Source organism: Eublepharis macularius, chromosome 8 (assembly GCF_028583425.1).
Source record: "Eublepharis macularius isolate TG4126 chromosome 8, MPM_Emac_v1.0, whole genome shotgun sequence".
Taxonomy (NCBI): Eukaryota; Metazoa; Chordata; class Lepidosauria; order Squamata; family Eublepharidae; genus Eublepharis; species Eublepharis macularius.
The window spans coordinates 26,671,297-26,692,861 of record NC_072797.1 but is presented as its reverse complement, the minus strand read 5'-3'; the positions used below and the strand labels follow the sequence as shown (position 1 = coordinate 26,692,861).

Sequence of the window (21,565 nt, the reverse complement as noted above, 5' to 3'; positions counted from 1 at the left end):
TGCAAGCGAGCACACGGTCCCAAGCATTACTGGGCTCAATTGCTACCATGCATTCTCTTCAGAGCAGCTCAGTTTTCCACCCAATCATAGAATCATAAGGTTGGAAGATACCTCCAGAGTCATCTAGTCCATCCCCCTGCACAATGCAGGAAATTCACAACTACCCCCCCCCAAACTGCCCCAGTGGCCCCTGCTCCATGCCCAGAAGATGGCAAAACACCTCCAGGATCCCTAGCCAAAATGGCCTGTGGAAAATTACTATCTGACCCCAAGGTGGCAATTGGCATTACCCTGGGTATGTACAAAGGGCCACAAGAACTAAGCACTGCTGTGACCCTTCCTGCCCTCCCCCTCATGATCTGCCTAGGTTCACAGAATCAGCATTGCTGTCAGATGGCCATCTAGCCTCTGCTTAAAAACCTCCAAAGGAGGAGACCCCACCTCCTCCCAAGGAAACCTGTTCCACTGAGGGACTGCTCTAACTGTCAGGAAGTTCTTCCTAATGTTTAGCCGAAAACTCTTTTGATTTAACTTCAAATCAATGCCTACAGCATTAAGGCACCTGTCATCCAAACACACATACTATGCAAGAGTCTTTATTAACTCCATTAGCATGGAGGAACTCAATGTTGCTAGACAGCAAAGCCAAATGGAACAAAACAAAAAGGAGTACCTTTGGGTGCCCCCCCCCCAGCAACCACCACTGTGTGAGGCAAATTGGGCTGATAGAACTGCCCGATGCCTCCACCAAGTTGCATGATAGAGTGGGGATTTAAACCTGGGGTTGCCTGGTTCTGGTTCAGTACTCTAGCTACATCCTCACAAACCACAAAGAAAATCATTCAGGTTCTTTGATTTCAATTTAATTCCCAAGCTGCAATCAAGTGCACCAAACCCAACTGAACTCTATGGAATTTAGTTCCAAGTAAACCACATTTAAAATAACACAGCATGTTATGATTTACAGATGGATAAGTTGCACTACCTTACAGCAATTTCCCTGAAAGAGTAAATAAGTCTTACAGCAGAGCAGGGCGGATAAAAATCAATGATTCAAAAAAATCAGATTTTTTTTATTTAAATCGGATTTTTTTGATTTAAATCAGATTTTTTTTAATAAAATGCTTTTTGAGGAAAATATATTACCATCCAAAGGTTATTCCATCATGAAATAAAGATTAGTTTTTAATTATGTAGAATAAGGCTGTATATGTTTAATTTTTTTGGTAAATAAATTCCATTAATCCATTCACAATGTCATGCTCTTCCAGAGGTTTTTGTAAGATTATTGGGCAGTTTCTCTGCCTACAAGATATTATCACAGATGCTTGGTTTTGCAGTTCTCAAAACTGAATTTGTGTCAGCTCAGCAGAGATCACATGCCTCTTCTTCACAGCAAAAATGTTATAACATGAACAGAGTTGAGAAAAAGACCTTAATCCTATTGTTCTACAAACCTATGAAGACAGAATCAACCCCTCCAGTGCTAAGTTTCAAGAAGTTCAGTGAATAGAAACAATATTTTTCTGATTGTTTGGAGTGGAATAGATCTGCACAAGAAGAAACTAAGTGTGAGGAGGGAGGGGCAAGCAGTACAAAATGAAAGTGAAACTTTTTGAGCGCAATACTGTACAAGTCTTTGGATCTTTTGTGTGTATGACCTGAGGTTTATTTCTTTCCTTGGAGGAAAAAACCTATAATGGCAGCAGGCCGTAAAAGAGACCCAGTTTGGGAATACTTTAATGAAGTTCCTTTACCTATCGGTAAGGCAGGCATGCGTGCAAAATACAAACACTGCAACAAAGAAATGCAAGGCAATGCAATGCAAGAAATGCAAAGAAATGCAAAGAAACACATTTGAACAGGCAGGATCTTCAGGTTGGTAAACATTTTTATTGAATCCTGTTTCTAAAGACTGCCTTGAACTGTCATGTTTGAGCAAAATTATATTTCTTATTATTACTGCATGTTACTGTCATTTGGTACAGTTATGAAGAAAAGCAAATATTCCTTTTGGGGCAGTGCTGTACAATAAGCAGAAATTGTATAAACAATAAAATAACAGCATTGACTTTTTTGTTTAGGGGAATTCATTGTCAACATTAAGGATTCTGGAAACTATCCACCTTCAAGATCACCATCCTCCTGTTCTACAGTTTCAGAGTTATCCATCCCGGATAGTGCTTCATTTGCATCATCATCAGACACCCACAGTATATCACCTAAAAGAAAGAAAAAACCCTTCCCTCCTGGAACCACCATAGATAAGTTTGTGATAAAAACTAGCAGATTAGAAAAAGAGTTAATTGATGAAAAAATTGCCCAGTTTGTTTATGCAACGAACTCTTCTTTCCGTCTGACTGAGAACCCACATTTCATTAATATGGTTCAGTCACTGAGACCAGGATACAGTCCACCCTGCAGAGCAGATGTTGCAGGGAAACTGCTGGATAAAGTGTATGACAGAGAAATGGAGCAATGTGCAACAGCTCTGGAGGGTAGAATTGTTAACCCAAGTATTGATGGGTGGAATTATGTCCACAATGATCCTGTTGTATGTGCTTGTATAACAACAGAAGAAGGGAAAGTCTTCCTTGCACAAACAATTGATACGTCAGGAAATGCACACACAGCAGAATACTTACAAGAAGTGGCAGTAAAAGCTATAATAACATGTAAACAAAAATTCAAATGTCTAGTACGCAGTTTGGTCACAGACAATGCTGCAAATGTATCCAAGATGAGAAGAAATTTAGAAGAGCAGGAAGGGAATACAAAGCTAATAACATATGGTTGCAGTGCTCATTTGCTGCACCTCTTAGCCAAAGACTTAAGTGTTCCAGAAATAAAGACTTAATGTTGTTGAAATTGCTAAATACTTCCGTAACAATCATTTTGCTGCAGCAGCTCTGAAAAGGATGGGTGGAACCAAGCTAATGCTCCCACAAGATGTTAGATGGAACTCTGTGGTGGACTGTTTTGAGCAGTATATCAAGAACTGGCCTATTCTGATGACAGTTTGTGAACAAAATCGAGATAAAATAGATGGCACTGTCACGGCCAAAATCCTCAACATTGGGCTTAAGAGAAATGTTGAACATATGCTGAGCATCCTGAAACCCATCTCTGAAGCTTTAAACAAAATACAGAAAAATAGCTGTTTTATTGCTGATGCTGTTGAAATTTGGAAGGAACTGAGTGAACACTTAAAAACAGAACTACACATGGACAGAATTAAATTACAAGCATTAAAAAACCGAATGGGACAAGCACTGTCTCCAGCTCATTTTTTGGCAAATATTGTCAATATCCAGTACCAGGGTCAAAACTTAAGTGCTGAGGAAGAGGAGTTAGCTATGACATGGGTATCCAGCAATCATCCATCTGTAATGCCAACTATAATAAACTTCAGAGCTAAGGGGGAACCATTCAAGAAATATATGTTTGCTGAAGATATTTTAAAGAAAGTCACACCAGTGAACTGGTGGAAGTCACTTAAGCACTTGGATTTAGAGACTGTTCAAGTAATGATTTCACTTTTAACAGCAGTAGCTTCTTCTGCAGGCGTTGAAAGAATATTCTCTTCCTTTGGACTCATTCATTCTAAATTGAGAAATAGTTTGGGACCCGATAAAGCAGGAAAGCTTGTTTTTCTTTTCCAGATTATGAACAAAGAAGAAGATGAAGATGACGAGTGAGCTACAGAGGACAGTATTTAAGTTTTTCATGTGTAGGCTGGGCTGACAGTCTAAGTTTCTTAAAATATATATATTTTGTTTAGCCAAATTAGTTAACAAACATGGATGTTTGTTTAAGCAAATAACATATGCTGTAATGTTATTGTTTCAGTTGAATAAATAAAACTATTTAAATTGTTATTATTAAGGTAATGATTATTTTTCTCCTTCCAATAAAGTACAACAGAAAAGTTGTCCAAATATGAATGATTAACCTAAACTGGGGATAATTCATCTCACAATAAATTAACTATAATGTGTTTCTAATAGTATTAAAATCAATATTTTATACAACTGTAAAACTAATATGAAAAGTTGTTATTCTAAAAATCTTCATCTACTTGCATATTAAAGTTTTACCAGCAAGAATTAGTCTTTATGTAGAAAACTATGATTTAAATCAAGCCTTACTAACTAGTGATTTAAATCGTGATTTAAATCAGTTTGATTTAAATCAAATCCACCCTGCAGCAGAGTAAACAAGTCTTACAAGACCATGCCAAATAGATTAGGTTTCTAAATAACGATATCAGTCAATCAAGATTTTTATCAGAGGTTATATCACAACCTTGCAAACAAGTCAAAACAGAAGTTCCAAAATAAAATAAGGGAGGCAAAATAAAAGTGGAGTACTGAATAAAAGCAAATGATACCCCCCCAAAATGAGATTCTAATGAAAAATACAAAAGAAAAAAAATCACTAGAAATTCAATATCTGACTGTTCATATATCTATTTTATTACTTCACTAGTAACAAAGCCCGTTGTGGGAAAAAATACAACAGGCTCTAGAAAGTGGAGGGTGGGCAGGAGGGCTTGCCGCCGCCGCCTCCTCTATGACTGATCCCAGCCAGGTGAAGGGGAGCAGGTGTTGCCTCCAGCTACGGGCCTGATTCCGGCTGGGTGAAGGGGGGGGTGGCATCGCCGCCTGCTACATGCCTGAATCTGGCTGGGTGAAGGGGGGCAGGCACTGCAACCTGCTCCATGCCTGATTCCAGCAGGGTAAAGGGGGGCGGGCATTGCCACCTGCTATGCTCCTGATCCTGGGCGGGTGAAAGGAGCGCAGGTGTTGCCAACGGCTCCGTGCCTGATCCCAGCCAGGTGAGGGGGTAGCATTGCTTCCTGCTCCGTACCTCATCCTAGCTGGTGAAGGGGTGTGGGCATTGCCATCTGCTCCACTCCTGATCCCAACCGGGGAAAGGCAGTGGACAAGCATTGTCACCTGCTCCATGCCTGATCTTGGCCATGTGAAGGGGGGGCAGACATTGGCACCTGCTCTGCTCCTGATCCTGGCTGGGTGAAAGGGGGCAGGCATTGTCTCCTCCCCTGTACCTTATTCCATCTGGGTAAAGGGGGGGCAGGCATTGCTGCCTGCTCTGCGTCTGTTCCCAACGGGTTGAAGAGGGGGCAGACATTGCCACTTGCTCCACACCTGATTCTGGAGGGTTGAAGGGGGAGTGGGCATTGCTACCTGCTTCGATCCTGATCCAGGCTGGGTGAAGGAGGAAGAGGCATTGCCACGTGCTCCACGCCTGAACCCGGTTGGATGAAGGGGGTGGGCATTGCCTCCTGCTCTGCACCCGATTCCATCCGAGTGAAGGGGAGGCGGGCATTACCACCTGCTCCACTCCTGATCCCAGCTGGGTGAAAGCAGGGGCAGGCAGTGCCACCTGCTCCACTCTTGATCCCAGACAGGTGTAGGGGAAGGCAGGCATTGCCACCCGCTGCTGATCCCAGCTGGGTAATGGCTGGGGAGGCATCGCCACCTGCTCCGCTTCTAATCCCAGCTGGGGGAAGGGCATTGTCCCCTGCTCTGCGCCTTATCTCACCTGGGTGAAGGCAGGGGATGGGCATTGCCACCTGCTGTGCACCTGATCCCAGCTGGGTGAAGGGGAGGCTGGCATTGCCAACTGCTCTGCATCTGAACCTAGCTGGGTGAAGGTGGAGGGTGGGCACTGCCACCAGCTCTGCTCCGGATCCCAACTGTGTGAAGGGCTTCCTTTTGCAGCAGCGCCCTCTGGAGGCGCACCAGGGTAGGAAGTGAGTTGTCTGGAACATGGTTAGCCTTGTACATAGTAGGATGTCTACCCCATCATTCTCCTCAACGGGGACCTAAAGTGGCTGACATGATATCATTCTCCTCTCCTTCAATTTATTCTCACAACAACCCAGTGAGGTAGGTTAAGCTGAGAGTGTGAGACTAGACCAATGTTACCCAGCAAGCTTCCATGTCAGAAACAGTATTCAAATGTGGTCTCTCAGATCCTAGCACAATAATGTAGCCACTACACCTTGTTGGCTCTCTCAAAATGAAAAAAATATATCAAAGGATATAAGCACAACAGCATCTGTAAACATCTGCAATAAGACCATAAACAGGAAGAATGGAATAAAATGGAATGATGTCTGCTAGCAAGTCATTCCAATAATCTTCCTCAGATCCAGAAAATATTCTTCTTTTTATATCCTTATTTTTACCAAACCCATGTGTAGAAAAACTTTATAATGGGAACACCAGTAAATACATGACTCTTAATATTCCATTCCACACTCCCTTTCAAGCAATTCAAAGTCTGAGACTACTTCCAGCCGCATCCATTTTTGATCTTAAGCATTCCATCATAGGCAGGCTAGAATGTTTGCTAGATCAATTCCAATGTTCCTCTGGAAAAAGGAAATCCCTCCTAGCATACCAGAGAGAATTGAAAATAAACAACATGCAAAAAGGGGGTTGTTGTTTTTTTAAGGTTGTTAAACATCACAAAATCCTCCCGTTCTTTTTCAAAGGGTTTGCTTAAATTCAAATCTTAATTCAGTTTTATTACAGCCTGTTAAAATACAACCAATAGCCTTCTAAACATTGAGCGAAAGGTTGCTTTTCTAACCATGGACAAAACACATCTGAAGTCCGGCATGAAAAATATGACACAACAGGCCATGCACTGTAATTCTGTACAGTTATTGTGGGCTTGACATTTGGGGGCCACAGATCAGCAAGTCACCACTAGCAATGGGCCATAGCTGAGAGATAGACAAGAAGGCATTGTTAGGAGGCATGTCCGCTGTGCCCTCCTGTCTTCTTATCTTGTACAATCCTATTTTTATGCTTGGCAGTTTGCAATTTACTCAAGAAACAAAGAACGTTCCTGTCTTACACAAATAAACTGCTCTGCCCAGTAACTATCTGGCTCTTCCTTTTAGAAAGCTCTGCCCTCTACTGGGTCACCAAATGAAGATACTTATGCAAACATACAAGGACTGTAGTAAGCAAATATTTGGGGCAGTCATCTTTGCATTGCTGGCATGGGGGAGAAATTGGGTTAAGTCTGGGAGATTATGCAATATGAGACAAGGAACAGAGGAGAAACTAAACAGAAATAACTCTAGAATTAAGGGAGGCCAAACTTGTTCACAGTACAGCTCTATTTCCACAGTAACAGACGAAAACAGTCACAGAGACCAACAATTTCAAGAAAGGGCCTATTATACAAAGTACACCCCACTTAAGTAAATCATTTACACTATTTAGTTCTAAATTGAACATGCTTTAGTGGCTAGATTAACTAAATAATGTGTCACTGCTGAGAAAATATGAAGTATCTTTGGGAAACTTGACTTTAAAACCCAAAGCTTTCCTTGAGGGTCCAAAAGCTATCTTGATTTAAAAACAATCCACTCTGCCTCTGATTTTTGCTTACAATATATTTCTCCCAGAATTTTCACAGAGCTAATCTTAGTCATGCCGAGCCACCACCACTCTGTCACTTGCCTGTGTGCCAAGCTATACAGAAGTAAGTCTCCAAACATGCCCTGCACAAGTATAAACATGCCTTGCAGTGATTCAACAGAGAAAAATCCTGCTCATTTTTGCTCAGATTGTTAGACTTCAGGGCTCTCTAAGGAAAAGAGAATTCCCTTTACAGAGCAGAGGGCTCCCATATCACAAACTATAATTATAGCTATAAAACTTCATTCCGTTGCAAAAATGTAAACTTGAGGTGGTAGAATGTACTGCAATATTTTATACTGCAGGCAGGATGCCATTTTTTTAATTCTCTTTTCTGCTGTTACAAAAAAATTGCTTCTCAAAAGAAAACTTAATAGATCGAGCCTCATCAGCCTACACCATGGGCTAGTTTCAAGCAGGTAGACACATTGGTCTGTAGTAGAAGAGCAAGATTTGGGTCTAGTAGCACCTTAGAGACCGACTAGATTTCCAGGGTATGAGCTTTTGAGAGTCAGTTTTGACTCTTTAAAGCTCACACCCTGGAAATCTAGCTGGTCTCTAAATTGCTACTGGACCCAAATCTTGCACCTTGGGTTAATCTACTGGCAGGGAATCCTGCATTCCCTGTTCAAAGAGGGTTCAAGGTAAAATTGTTGTTGTGTTTCATTGTTAAGCCATCATCCTTCACTGGCAGTCTGAATCTGTACAATCCTCTCCACCACTTCATTCAGTCACAGCAATGAATGCAGATTACATGTTTTCCAAGTTCTCCGTTGCTGTCTTGTAGTATAATCGTGACTATGCAAAACCATGTGGAAGCTTGGGCCTCCAATATCCCAAGTACTGAAAGCAGTTCCACCAGGCAAGACTGTCAGGCGACATGTACTCAAGGAAACAAGATTGCATTTTGGCAGACTGATGTCAGGCTTACTCATAAGGTTTCTCCCCAAATTTACAACTTTCCATCAAGAGGTCACGATGGGCACACTGCTTTCTAACCCATCATGATCCCCAATGTTTCTAAGAACCCTTCAATGAGAAGTGTATCATTTCTATGACACATGCATTGTGCCCGGTGCACTCTGTCCACCTCTTGTTACTCACTGTGAAACAGAGAGAATGTGACTGGTTGACTTCACTGAGCAAGGATTTGCCCTTGGGTCTCCCAGAATCCAGGCTTCTCTCACGAATGGGCCTCCGGCCACGCTAGATCAGAAACACAGTGGACAGCACCCTGCCACTCTGAACACAGGCCGCCCCAATTTCTTTTATTCCTCTGTTTTTGCAGCCCCTTCTAACCACTGGAAAGATCATTCTCAGGGTTGAAGCACCACACAGAGGAATGGCTGTGGGGGTTGGAGAGGGCTGATGAGAGAAAGACACGGCAGTGAATCTGCTCCTCCTTCCTCTTCAGCAAGTGCCGTTCCACTCAGGAAATGGGTTGATTTCATCCCCATGTCCTTCCTCACGCCAACCCACTGCTCCTCACAGCTGTTCCTCTACAGGGATCCTGCAGCCCTGGGAACGGCCATTCTTGGGGGTTGGAAAGAACTGCAGGAAAGGAGAGGATCATCAGGAGACTCCGTGTGTCTTCTGCCCATGGGCAGTAGGATACTGCCCAGTCTTGTTAATTCCTAGTCAATATTTCTGCCAGACAAGTCAAAAGAAGTCAACTTCGGCAACCAAAATGTTTTACAATATGCTTCTTGCTCCCCACTGTGAAACAAAGAGAATGTGATGAGTTGAGTTCATCACTGAGCAAGACTTTGACGCAGCAAGCAAGGAAGAATGGAAAACAGCATATGACCATGACAAATATGGAGCGGACAGTGTGAGACGAGATGTGGCATGAGATGAGATTTATTGATACTGAAGGGTTGTGCAATATGTGAAGCTGCTGTTTAAGTTAATTTTATACTGATGTTTTTATGTTTCACGCAACGCTGTTTGATTTTATATCCTCTGGTTGTAATCTGCTCTGAGCCCACCAGAGGGGCAAGCGGAGTATGAATCCAATTAAATAAATAAATAAAATATTGCCATCAGAAAAAAATATTCAAGTCACTGACTAGAACAAGCCAGTTTTAAACCCAGAATTTTTGAATGCTTCATATATAAAACCACAATAATAATTAGCTCTCAGATAGCAAGTATGCAGAGCACAACTTCAGAGGAAATCGATTCATCATCATGCATCTGACGAAGAGAACTTGATTCTCGAAAACTTATGCTACAATAAAATTGGTTAGTCTTAACGGTGCTACTGGACTCTTTTTGATTATGTTACTTTAAACTCCCAAAGCCAAAGCAAACTGAACAAAGCAGTGGAAATGTTTGCCCTTCTCTTGCCCTTCATGTTTTTATTGAGTGGCAATCTTGTATTGTCAAAGAGAAAGCAAACAGTGAATTGGTGTAGCTGAATCAGCAAAAGGGCTTTGCCAGTTTTTGGAACACTTTGCATTCTAGTTGAGATCTGGCAAATTCATGCAGGAGAAAACTGCATTTTCTGTGGAGCTCCTACAATAACATATCTACAAAATGCATAAGTGAAAAATGCTCTGGGCTGGAACAGTTATAATCACTGAGGCATTTAGGCTATACATTGTGGAATATAAACAAGCAGGAAGTTTTAATAGCCAATGGCTAAACGCTGCACTTGACAGTACCACTGCAAAGTTCCCAATACTTACTACAATTGAAGAGTTCTCTGGTTAGAAGGGGAAATATACAGGAAGGTCCTATGGCACCTTAAAGACTAACAGATATATTGATGCATGAGCTTTTGTAGAGTACAGCCCAACTTGCCAGATGCATGAAATGAACCCTCAAGAAGCATAATTATATATTCAGCAGAAGGAATGCTACACTCAAAAGTAAACATGGCAAGTTTATCTTGGATACTTTTGCACAGAACTGTCAAAAGCCATACCTCTTGCATTTTACAGCTGCCGCATTCGCCCTTCACAAATTTTCCCCCCTGCTGTGAATATATTTCTGCTGAATGAGGTTTCATTTTATTAATCTCATGAAGCTGTTTCTACTTCACAAAAGCTTATACTTCGATAAATGTTAAGTCCTGAAGGCATCACAAGATGGCTTTTTCATTTTTACTGCAACTGACTATTACGGCTATCCCTTTGGAAGCATTCAGAAAAAATATCAATATGAGCACGGTAATTATATGCATACACAAGCACGCCCATCTGGAGAACATTCTCCGATGTATCTTGAATACGTACATATCGTTTTGACCAGATAACGCTATAACACACTGAACCACTAACTGCATGTTAAGAGCTGTACAAACCCAAGAAGAGATACCAGTTCCAGAGGGCTTAGTATCTAATAGACTAATCAAGACAGAAGCAGGGGAAAAGTCAAAGAGTAGCAGGGACGCATAAAGGGTGGTAATGAATAGTTGTATTCCCCTTTATACAGGTATACATTGGATATTAGTTATAGCTTCCTGTTCAATAAACAGGTGTGCATGTCTGGAGTAGTGCTTGTTGCAATGGAAGCTTCAAAGAAAGTCAGACAGGAGAGTTAATTAAGACAGATGAATTGTACAGGTGATCTTTTGGAGTGGCATAATTTTTCAATGAGTTGGAACCTTCTGGAGGGAGGAAGATTCCCAATTTTTGTCCCCGCTTTTTAAAAATACTTTCTGCTACTGTGCATGCGCAACAAGGGCACTATGCAGTAGGATGATAAGATGAGATTGATCAGCAGCAGATTCTTTTTTTAAGCACAGGCAGACTCAGAGACCCCTCCCCACAAAAGCTCTCCTTTGCCTTCTCTCTCTTGTCCCAGACCAGTCACTCTCCACTAAGTCAAAAAACGCTTACTGCACTTGACCTGCCCATCCCGTCAGTGGAGTCATAACTATGACTCCTCTACTTCCTGTCACATGCTTGCAGCCCCACACTGCTGCCTGAGCATTAAAGGTGGGTCAGGAAACCACTGGTCTAGTGTGTATTTGTGAAATGCGCATTACTGTGAAATGTCTGTTAATCATGGCGGGTGGCTACACTCATTAAGAGTGACTTCCAGTCAACGGTTGGATAACTTAACAATTTCCAGGCCCCAAACTGGGCAGGCCACTAAAAAATAAAAAAGAGAAGTCACGTCGAACACGCTCCATGAAGACTGCACCTTAATAGAGTTAACCGAAGCCATAAGCTGATCATGAAGGGCACAGAAGCACTAATCCATCTGAATCAGCTCAACTGCACCAAAGTATTTGCTAGCCAAAGTATTTTACTTGCCTTTCCATCTTCAACTATCCAATTAGTCACAGAAAAGCTGAAGCAAGAGGTTCAGAGACCTACTCACCAGGAAAGTCCTGTCACTTATCTTGGACAAACGATTACCTGAAAGGGCGGATACACCCTTTCAATACGTATACACATATACTTACCTATTCTGAGTGCACTGGTTCAGGCTCCTAAATTCTTGAAGGCCTATTTCTACTTGGTGTGCTTGGGGGAAAGGGAGTCTTGCCATAGCCTAGCAACATGGAGAGCAAAGTGGCCCCTGACTGGCTGACAGTGTGAGGGAAGTTGGCTCCTCAGGGCAGTAAAAAAGGAGGGAAATGTAGGCTACTGGAGTGGGATGAACACTCAAGCCACTTCTGAGGAGAGGCAAGTTAGCTTATTCTATGTTTAGTTAGCTAGTTTTAGCAAGAAACAGTTGTTTGTTATTTTGTTGCCTTTGCTTGTGCCTTCTGAGTGGTTCCTGTGACTTCACATACCCTCTGCTAAGTTAATAAACAACAACATATGTAAGCCGGCGTCTTGAGTTTCTGACCAGCTGTGTGCAAATTCACCCGGTGAAAAAAGGGAACCTGGAGACAGGAAAAAGTCTCATACAAACTCGGTGGTTCGCTCTCCCTAGGGAAAGCTACTAGGGGTCTGAGTGGCTGTGAGCAGCACTCGGGATGGCAGCCAGGGAGTTGAACACCTAGATATCAAGTCTGCATGCCTTCAAGCATAACTCTATAAATCACTACCAAGGTGCCCATCATTATAATGAGTATGTATTAGAAAAAAAATACTGTATATTACAAGAACTGTATCTACACTAGTTCAACCCCCTCACACGATCCCTGCCATTGAGGGCTGGACTCTCTAGCATCAGGATCCAGGGCAGACTTTACTCTCAACACAACTATCTCAAAATGCAAAATGCAATGCACTCAGCCACTCGTTCTTTTAGGAGAAAGATACACCTGAAGCTGCCATTAGAACAGAGAACAAGGATGGCATCATCAGCACAGTTACCGAGTAAGTCCCATTGAACTCAATGGGATTTATTTCTGAGTATACAAGCTTAGGACTGCACTGCAAGTTTACTGCTCTCCAGGGCTTTTTTTCTGGGCAAAAAGGTGGTGGAACTCGATGGATTGCCCTAGGAGAAAATGGCCACATGGCTGGTGGCCCCACCCCCTGATCTCCAGACAGAGGGGAGTTTAGAGCAGCGCAGAGGGCAATCTAAACTCCCCTCTGTCTGGAGATCAGGGGGCGGGGCCACCAGCCATGTGACCATTTTCAAGAGGTTCCAGAACTCCGTTCCACCGCGTTCCAGCTGAAAAAAAGCCCTACTGCTCTCCCCTGATGAGTCTAGACCAAGCCTGTCCTTGTCTGCATAGCCGCATTCTGGGCTTTCTTTCTTTCCAGCAGTGCAACAGTGAGTTGGAACTCGGTTTCAGACAGGCAAACACCAATCCTGTTAGTTTGAAGTGATGCATTTCTATTGTGATTGCATACCTGGTTTGACAGGGGCTTCGCACCAGAGGATCTGGTGGGTGCGGAACATCCGTACGCATGGGGTCTTGACCGTCTTCACCTTGTGACACATCACGTTGTTGAAGAGAGGACTGGAGCAGCTGGTGACAATGGTGCGCAAAAGGCCAGCCATGTTGCTTCGAAGTCCAGGTCACACCCTTTACAAAGCTGCACTGCTGTTTCCTGCTGTACACAAAATCACCAGAAGCCTGTTTACCAAATTAGAGACTTAGAAAATTTGACTTAGGAAAAAAAAAAGGACAGACAAGAATCAAAGAAAGAAAATAACGGGGAGGCCCAATTTAAAGAAACACAAGGAGGACATGACAGAGCTCTTAAGAAACAGTTAAGATGTTGGCAAGCACTGCTTCTGTTCAGCCACTGTGTCACAGAGTTTGGGAAGTGTTCCACCCGAAGGTCAGCACATTTAATGGTCTGCTACAGTAACTTAAGGGAACAAATCTTGATGAAACTGCAACAACATTACAGGCCATTGCAGAGGCATGATGAAGTCTGTCTGAAATCTTTCTTAGCTTTTGTCTCATGGGGTGTGTGTGTAAAGTGCCATTAAGTCATAGCTGACTTATGGCAATCCCTTGTGTGGTTTTCAAGGCAAGAGACTAATAGTGTTTTGCCATTGCCTGTCTCTGCAATCTTGGTCTTTACTGGAGATCTCCCATCCAATTACTTGGGAGACCTCCAAGGGGTTGCCATAAGTCAGCTATGACTTGAGGGCACTCTCCACCACCACTACATCCAACTACTAACCCTGCTTAGTTTCCGAGATCCAACAAGATCGGGTTTGCCTGGGCTATCTAGGCCAGGGCACTGTTGTGTTCAACACTTTAATTTCAGAATGCTCACCCCTCCCCCAACATCCGTGAGAAGAAAATGTCTGTGCCAGAGTTGCATAGTGGTTAGAGTGTTAGACTAGGATCCTGGGAGACCCTGGTTTGAAGCCCCAGTTCTACCACGGAAGCCCACTGGGAGACCTCGGGCCCATCATATACTCTGCCTGATCTACCTCACAGGGTTGTTGTGGAGAGAAAATCGAGGAGGGAAGAACAATGTTCTAAGCCGCTTTGAGCCCCAACTGGAGAGAAAAGTGGGATACAAATAACTAACTGCGTTTATCACTAGTCGCTGTAGTAATTCCTTTGCCAGAGGTGAACACTTTCATTAAAATGAACAACAAACTCTCTCTCTACACCTGTTTGAAGAAGAAAAAAGCCCTCTGACGACTTGAACAAAACATTTTTCAACATTTTGTGAATAAATATCAATACACTCCATACTGTGTAATAGAATGTAGACTGTCGTCAGATTTAAAAAACAGTTTGACACAGTTCACAATCTTTCCTCTCTAAATAAGCACTGAGTAATATTTTTAGGATTACAGCATTTTCTAATAATTGTCAGAGAACTATTTTTAGGTAACACACAATAACTAGATCTGGATAAGGTTTATAATGTTTTCTAGTCTAACCCTTGACACATTTACTTGGGAGTCGTGTCTTATTTCAGAGCAAATTTTATGAGGTTAAGATTGCGGGCCCCTGTGTTTAAGCTACTTTGAACTTTCCTTCAGATGAAAATTATGAACCATAACTTACACAGAACTGTCATATCCACAAAGCCCGATTTTCAAGAATACTCAACGGCAACAGTTCAAATATTTTGATGCAGTGTTTTGCCAAGGTAGTTTGCCAATGTTTTCAGTGGGATCTAGATGTCCTTGTTGCCAACAATCAGGTTAAATCCAGCTACACCATTTACAATGTCCTTCTCATAAAAACATAGATAAGATTACTAAGTACCCTGCAGCCTTCAACCATGAAGGACAGCGAAGCAAGCAAAAAGGAAAAAAACACAAGTTGTATACAATGTTTTACATTGTTCTCTCTTTCATTTTATTCTTACAACAACCCTGTGAGGTAGGTTAGGATGAGAGAATGTGACCAGCCAAAATCAGCAAGAAAGCTTCACTGGTAGAGTGGACAGACATTCAAACGTGGCTCTCCCAGAATCTATCAGCTATGCCATGCTACCTCTCATTCAGTTAAAAAAGAATTTAAAAGACTCACGTAGGGCATTATAAAGAGAAATGAATTAATTATACCATCAGTTTCCTGAGCCAGAAGTCCATCTCTTCACACATCCAACAAAACAAGCTCTGTCTCACAAAGACTTAAGCCACAATAAATCTGTGTCTTTAAGGTGTCACAAGACTAATTTTTTGGTGACTACAGCCGACTAACACAACAGACTAACACAGCTGCCTATCTGGAAGTGGTTGATATGGCAGGCTGTATAGTAACACTGATGCTATCCAATGAATACATCACCCAGGAAAAGATGACTTTTCCTTAACTTGTTTTAGCGTAATGGTCGTAACATCAAAAGACTGATAAAACAACCTGACAGCGGAGTACATGTAACTTCAATGCTGGCCAGCCCCATCTTCAACATATTTGCTGTTCTACGGAATTCAGAGTGGCTTACTTCTGAATAACTATGTTTGGGACTGCAGTTTGCAAGTTCTCACTAGAACTAAGATGATGATAATGATAGCAATAATAGAACCAGTGTGATGTAGTGGTTAGCGTGCTAGACAAGGATGTGTGGAACTCCAGGTCTGAATGCTTACTTTGCCATAGGAGCTTGCTAGGTGCCCTTGGGCCAGTCACTCACTCCCAGCCTATATCCAACCTCACAGGGTTATTGTGAGGATAAAATGAAGGAGAGGAGAATGACATAAGGCCCTTTGGACGCCCACTAGGGAGAAAGACGGGGGATAAATAAAGTGCCCAGTATAGCAAGAGATCAGTATTCTTTTATTTATTTATGGGAACCGATTCAGCAACAACTGAGCCTGTGACACACAAAGAATTCAGGGCAGCTCTCTAATGAGCAACCTGTAATTGCTTCATCTTCACCCATTGAAACACTCATTTGAACAACTGGGGTGGGGGGAGAGAACCAGGAAAAAAATTAATTCTGAATTTGCACAATACATTGTGCTAGAAGCAACATCTTAAAGACATTGAACATATTTAAAATATTACACTGAAAACTGATCACCATTATAAGCACAACAGCAGTGCAGCTCTAGCATTTTAAGACAACATTCTTCCCCAGCTTGATGTACAAGTTCAACGTTTCCAGCTGGTGGAGTTTCAATGGCAAGTTCTATATATAGAAACAAAAACACACAGGCAGACTCTTGCCACGTACTCAGCTATTCAGAACACTTTAAGAATACTCCCTCCAAAAGAAAGAAAATCAGAATCATTTGCACACACACACACACCCCAAGATTACTGTAAGACGAAAGTATTCCCTAGAAGGAATAAATCACATTATTGGCCCCCTCCCTGTGCTCCCAGGCATTACCTCGTCTGCAAGAAATCCAAGAAACTGGAATCCCCATTCATTAGGAAGTTCTGATTGGCTGCTTGCTAAAAGCAACGCAATGCATAATTTGCACCAGACCTATGATTGGAGGCAGCTCCTTATCAGCCTCCAACTAGAGTCAAGTTCATTCATTGAAACAGCTTCCACAATTCCTTTCTACAGACTCAGACATTTAATTAACGCAGCCTGCTGCCACCACCCAATCGACTATTAAAGAATCTGTCTGTAAGCAACTGCATATGTTAACTGCTGAAGCTTGAAGCTGGAGGTCAAAACTCCCGTGTTTTATTTCTAACCTCACCTGTGACTTTCTTTTTGCCCTTGACTATATCACACCTTAAGTGATACTTTTTGTCCCCTACTCACGCTTGAAAACAAAGCTCTTTATCAGAAGTGTTAATGCATTTCTACCATATAATTTCTGTCTTCCTAGGATTCTTTTTTTTTTAATGGAAGTGGCAAAACTGGACACATGAACTCCTGGATACATGCAGCTGCCTTATCAGGCCATTTGTCCATTAATATCTATATTGTCTACTCAGACCAGCAACAGCTGCCTGTCAGATGAGACACATCACCCATTATCTCATCCTTTAAACAGGAGATGGTGGGGATTGAACCCAAGACCTTCTTCATTCTGAGCAGATGCTCTACCACTAAGCCACAGCCCCTCCCCATGCAGTCCCAAAAGCCTGGATTCCCATACACAAACACATCCATAAAATGCTTTTTACTATTATAGTGAATGTAAAGCTCTAAAACCACACCTTTCACCCATCATGCTTGAATCTTGTTCAAAATAAAGTCCTGTAACAATTTCCACAAAAATTTAAAGACTTCTAGATCTCCATTCCTTCGGAGACTTTCTCCAGTTGCAGAAAAATTGCTGGCAGTATACTTTTCTACAGGCTGCTGCTCAAACCTGGCAGGTTGCTGATATATTCAAGAGGACTAATCTAAAGATTGAAATGGGAGATAAGGAAGGAGACAAGCCACACCAAAACATTGGTGATATCTGGTGAGGATACATCAGGGAACTGTAGATCAACTGGCACTTCCTGGCCTATCTCAGACATGCAGATTAAATTTCATTTTTCCCTGCTTTTAGCTCTGCAGACACCACTACAAACAGCCCCTCAATTACATCAAGTTCAGAATGTAAAGAATGATTTACAGGTGAAAAACACAGCACCTTGAATTGTGCCAAGAAAACTACACCAAACCGCCACAAACTGTATCGCTTCAATCTATTCCAACATTCCACCAGTAAGAGAAGTTTTACAGTAACAACCTTCCAAGGAGAGTTCAAGGAGAGTATGAAGCCACACCTAGGCAGTAACGGTGGCTAAAGCTAACACTACCCGTGTCAAAAGGGAAGATGAGTTAACTCTGGAACAGCTTCGCTGAGGCCTTAGAGGAGTTCTTGCCTTCAAAGAGTGCCATGTATATCTGCCTGCAGCTATTACACACCTTCATATCTTTTAAGATAACAGTGTGGCTCCACCAAATAGACTCACATAGCTTTTAAAGCAACCCTAATTGCTTAGATCATTAACCTCAAAGGCTTCCCCCCCCTCCCCAAGTGTTTCCCCTTTGCCCTCTCCCTGTCCTTCCAAGCTGAAAGGCCCCCTGGAACCATGAAGGACAAGAGTCTAAAACAAGGTCATTTACTTTGTCCCCCATGCACATTTGACCTCCACGTAGACAGACGGACAGCACTGTTGACTTTGGCAACTGTCAGAGGAGCAGCAGACGCCATCTCTTGCTGGGTCTGGCACACAGTTGACCCTTCCCAGTTTATGTAGGGCATCAAAAGCATTGCTCGCTTAACTGCCAGGTGCCGGTGAAATACATTCTGCTCTGCAAGAAGTGGGTCCAGTGGCACCTTACAAACCAACTAGATTTTCAGGGTGCGAGCTTCCCAGAACCAAAGCTCCCTTTGTCAGATACATTTAGAAGTGGAAGTATGTAGGGTTTATTTCCATTTTCAAACGCCTGTGAAGAAGTGGGCTTTGACTCTGGAAAGCTCATACCCTGGAAATCTAGTTGGTCTTTATGGTGCCACTGGACCCGGATTTTGCTCTTCTACTGCAGACCAACAGGGCTACCCACCTGACACTACATTCTGGTCTAACAGGCACGTCATTTTTCACATCACTTCCTACTAAGGCCAAGTCCTACTTCCATCACGCTGTAGCAGCAGTTATCCAGACACAAGGGCAAAGAAACCCTTGATTCGCCTATGATAGCGAATCCCGCCGACTCCACTAGATCGGAGGGGGAAGATCTCTGGAGCAAAGATGCTGCCCGGGTCTAGACGTCACCAAGCACGTTTTCCTGCACTCCCAGTGCAATCCTAGGCAGAGTTACTCCGTCTAAAGCCACCGTGGGTTTAAACCGGTGTAACTCTGCATCAGGTCGGGCTGCAAGAGACACCTCCTTTGCAAGTAACCGATCCCAGTGCCATCTGCTGCCCTCGGAACAATAAAGGCAGGGGAGGAAACAGCTGTTTCGCCTCCCTCTTCTCCCCACTCCACCCGTCATTTCAGTGGGCCCAAAATAGTCATCTGTGTTTTCACTCCTGGGTTGCCAAAGGATTCCCTGCGGCTTATGCGTGGCAAAGAAAAAACCGGGATCGCGGCTTGGCTTTAACTTTTGTGTTTCCCGTAAAAGAGGAAGAAGGGCGCGTGCTGGCGATTCAGCGTTAGAGTCCAGTCTTCGCTGCTCCACCACCAACCCCCTCCCCAACCCAGTTTCCTTGGATCCTTCCTGCAACTGTAATAGAAAAGATAAAATGCTCTAATCCCGTACTGCACAGCTGCAACAGATAAATGAAAAGGGGGGAAATGCAACTGTAATGCAAATTTTAATCCCTGAGCCACAGCGGTGAGTAAAAGGAATGCATCAACCTCCTCCCCAAACCCTGCAGTAAAAGAAAGACAGAGAGAGAACCGCGGCAATGCACTTACCGCCCTTTGCGCCCTGCCGGCTCTTCCCGCTTGCAATTGCTGCGTTGACCTTCCCCGGCTCGCCGGAGCCGGCGCGAGACGGGAAGCGGCTCGAGCGCCAGGGCCCAGCCAAAGGGGCGGGGCGCGCGCGCGCGATGCTGTCGCAACCCAGAATTGGAGCGAGGGAGAGAGAGAGAGAGAGAGAGACCCCGCCGCAGGCAGAGCACAGACGAGGTGGTCACGTGAGGCTCTGTTGGCGCTGCAAAGGAGGGGGCGGCAGAGGGTCCGCTACCGAGCACGTGATGTGGGGGGGGGGCTTCCCGCTTCTTTTGTCTCCCCCCCCCCCAGGAATGGAGTTAGCAAAACGCCCGTGAAGAAGGAGCCCTAAAGAGGAAGATGCAGAGGAGTTAGCCGTGTTAGTCTGTAGTAGCAAAATCAAAAAGAGTCCAGTAGCACCTTTAAGACTAACCAATTTTATTGCAGCATAAGCTTTCGAGAATCAAGTTCTCTTCGTCAGATGCATGATACAAACTGGTCAAATACAGAAGAGGAGGGGGGAGAGGGAGAGAAACCAGAAAGATGGGCAAGGAGCGTGGTTTGTCCTCGTCCTGTGTTTTTGTCAAGTGTAGAGGGGGTGTTAAACAGGTCGTGTGGACGCATCGTGGGCAAATAGCAAAAACCCCTCTCTTATTCTGAGAAGGGAAAATAAAGATTGCTTGCTGCCTTGGCCTCTTTTGGTCACCTCCAAGATGTGCATGAACAAGATTTAATATAATTTTTTCTTCGTATATCTCGCCTTTCTCCCCAGTGGGGACCCAAAGTGGCTTACGTCAGTCTCCATTTTTCTTCTCACAACAACCTTGTGAGGTGGGTTTGGCTGAAAGTGTACAGCTTTCACCCAGCAAGCTTCCATGGCAGAGCAGGGAATTGAACCTGACTTGCTCAGATCCTAGTCCACCGCTCTAGTCACTACACCACACTGGCTTGTTTCTCATTCACAAGAATTGAGACATTCTGAAAACAGTAGATTTAACTCTGATATAGTGCTTTGCATTTATTACCTATCACATTTTTATCTCACTCTTCCTGCAAAGCAATGTGGCATATGAGGTTTTCGTCTCCATTTTATCCTAATAACAACCCTGCAAGGTAGGCTACACTGAGACATTTTATTTTTGCTCACTTATACTCCACCTTTCCAATGGAAACTCAAAGTGGTTTACATCATTCTCCATTCCCCCCCCCCCACACACACACAAACATTCCTGTGAGGTAGGTTAGGCTGAGAGTGTCATCCAGCAAGTTTCCATGGCAGAGCCTTAAGTGACAGGCCCAAGGTCACCAAAATGACCTTCATGACTGATTGGGGATTTTAACCCTGCTCTCCCCACTTCTAATACTGCAGTCATATTGCAACATAACACTACGGGTCACTTAGAACACTTACTAGCAAGTGAACTTCTGTTCTTTGTTACAAACAAGTGATGACTTCCTATTCCAGGTTTCTTCCAGGGTCAGACTAACAAGATCAGCCAATTTGCACCACAGAAGCAAACAGTGATATACTGTCACATAAAGTTGCAGTATTACACATACTTATCAACAAAAACTCCCAGCACAACCTCTTTCCAGGTTTGAGGTGAAAATATATAGTCTGATGCCAGCTACTGTGGTCCCCATTTCCTGGTTTCTGCCTCTAGTAAACGTCCCTATTTTTTAAAATGCGCTTGTGTGAGTTGCTAGAGTTATATCATTCTGGGAAGAATCCAGCTGTCTCCACAAAGTGCTTAGAATTTAAATGCAGCTTGTCTCCAGTGCACTAGCATGTAAATACATGCAAACGTTAAGATATCACATGTAGTGCACAACGTGCTGTTTCACATTTTTAAGTGAAGGCCCATTTTGAAGTGCTGTTAAATACAGGTTATGGGACAATTAACATATCATTAACCTATAT

The 21,565-nt window shown here is 43.2% G+C and overlaps 1 protein-coding gene across 2 annotated transcripts in view; it reads right to left on the bottom strand.

Annotated features, from left to right (window-relative positions):
* Window positions 1-19,718, bottom strand: part of NNT (nicotinamide nucleotide transhydrogenase) — a 79,549-nt gene extending 59,831 nt beyond the window's left edge. Inside the window, exons 1-2 of one of the 2 annotated variants that reach the window (XM_054986797.1) lie at window positions 19,630-19,718; window positions 13,229-13,432 (exon numbers count right to left, since the gene is read on the bottom strand). In XM_054986797.1, the coding sequence (XP_054842772.1) occupies window positions 13,229-13,379 (151 nt within the window). In that variant the 5' untranslated portion in view covers window positions 13,380-13,432; window positions 19,630-19,718. The remainder of the gene's footprint in view (window positions 1-13,228; window positions 13,433-19,629) is intronic. The other variant, XM_054986798.1, reaches the window with a different exon arrangement.
* Between the last annotated feature and the right edge of the window lie 1,847 nt (window positions 19,719-21,565).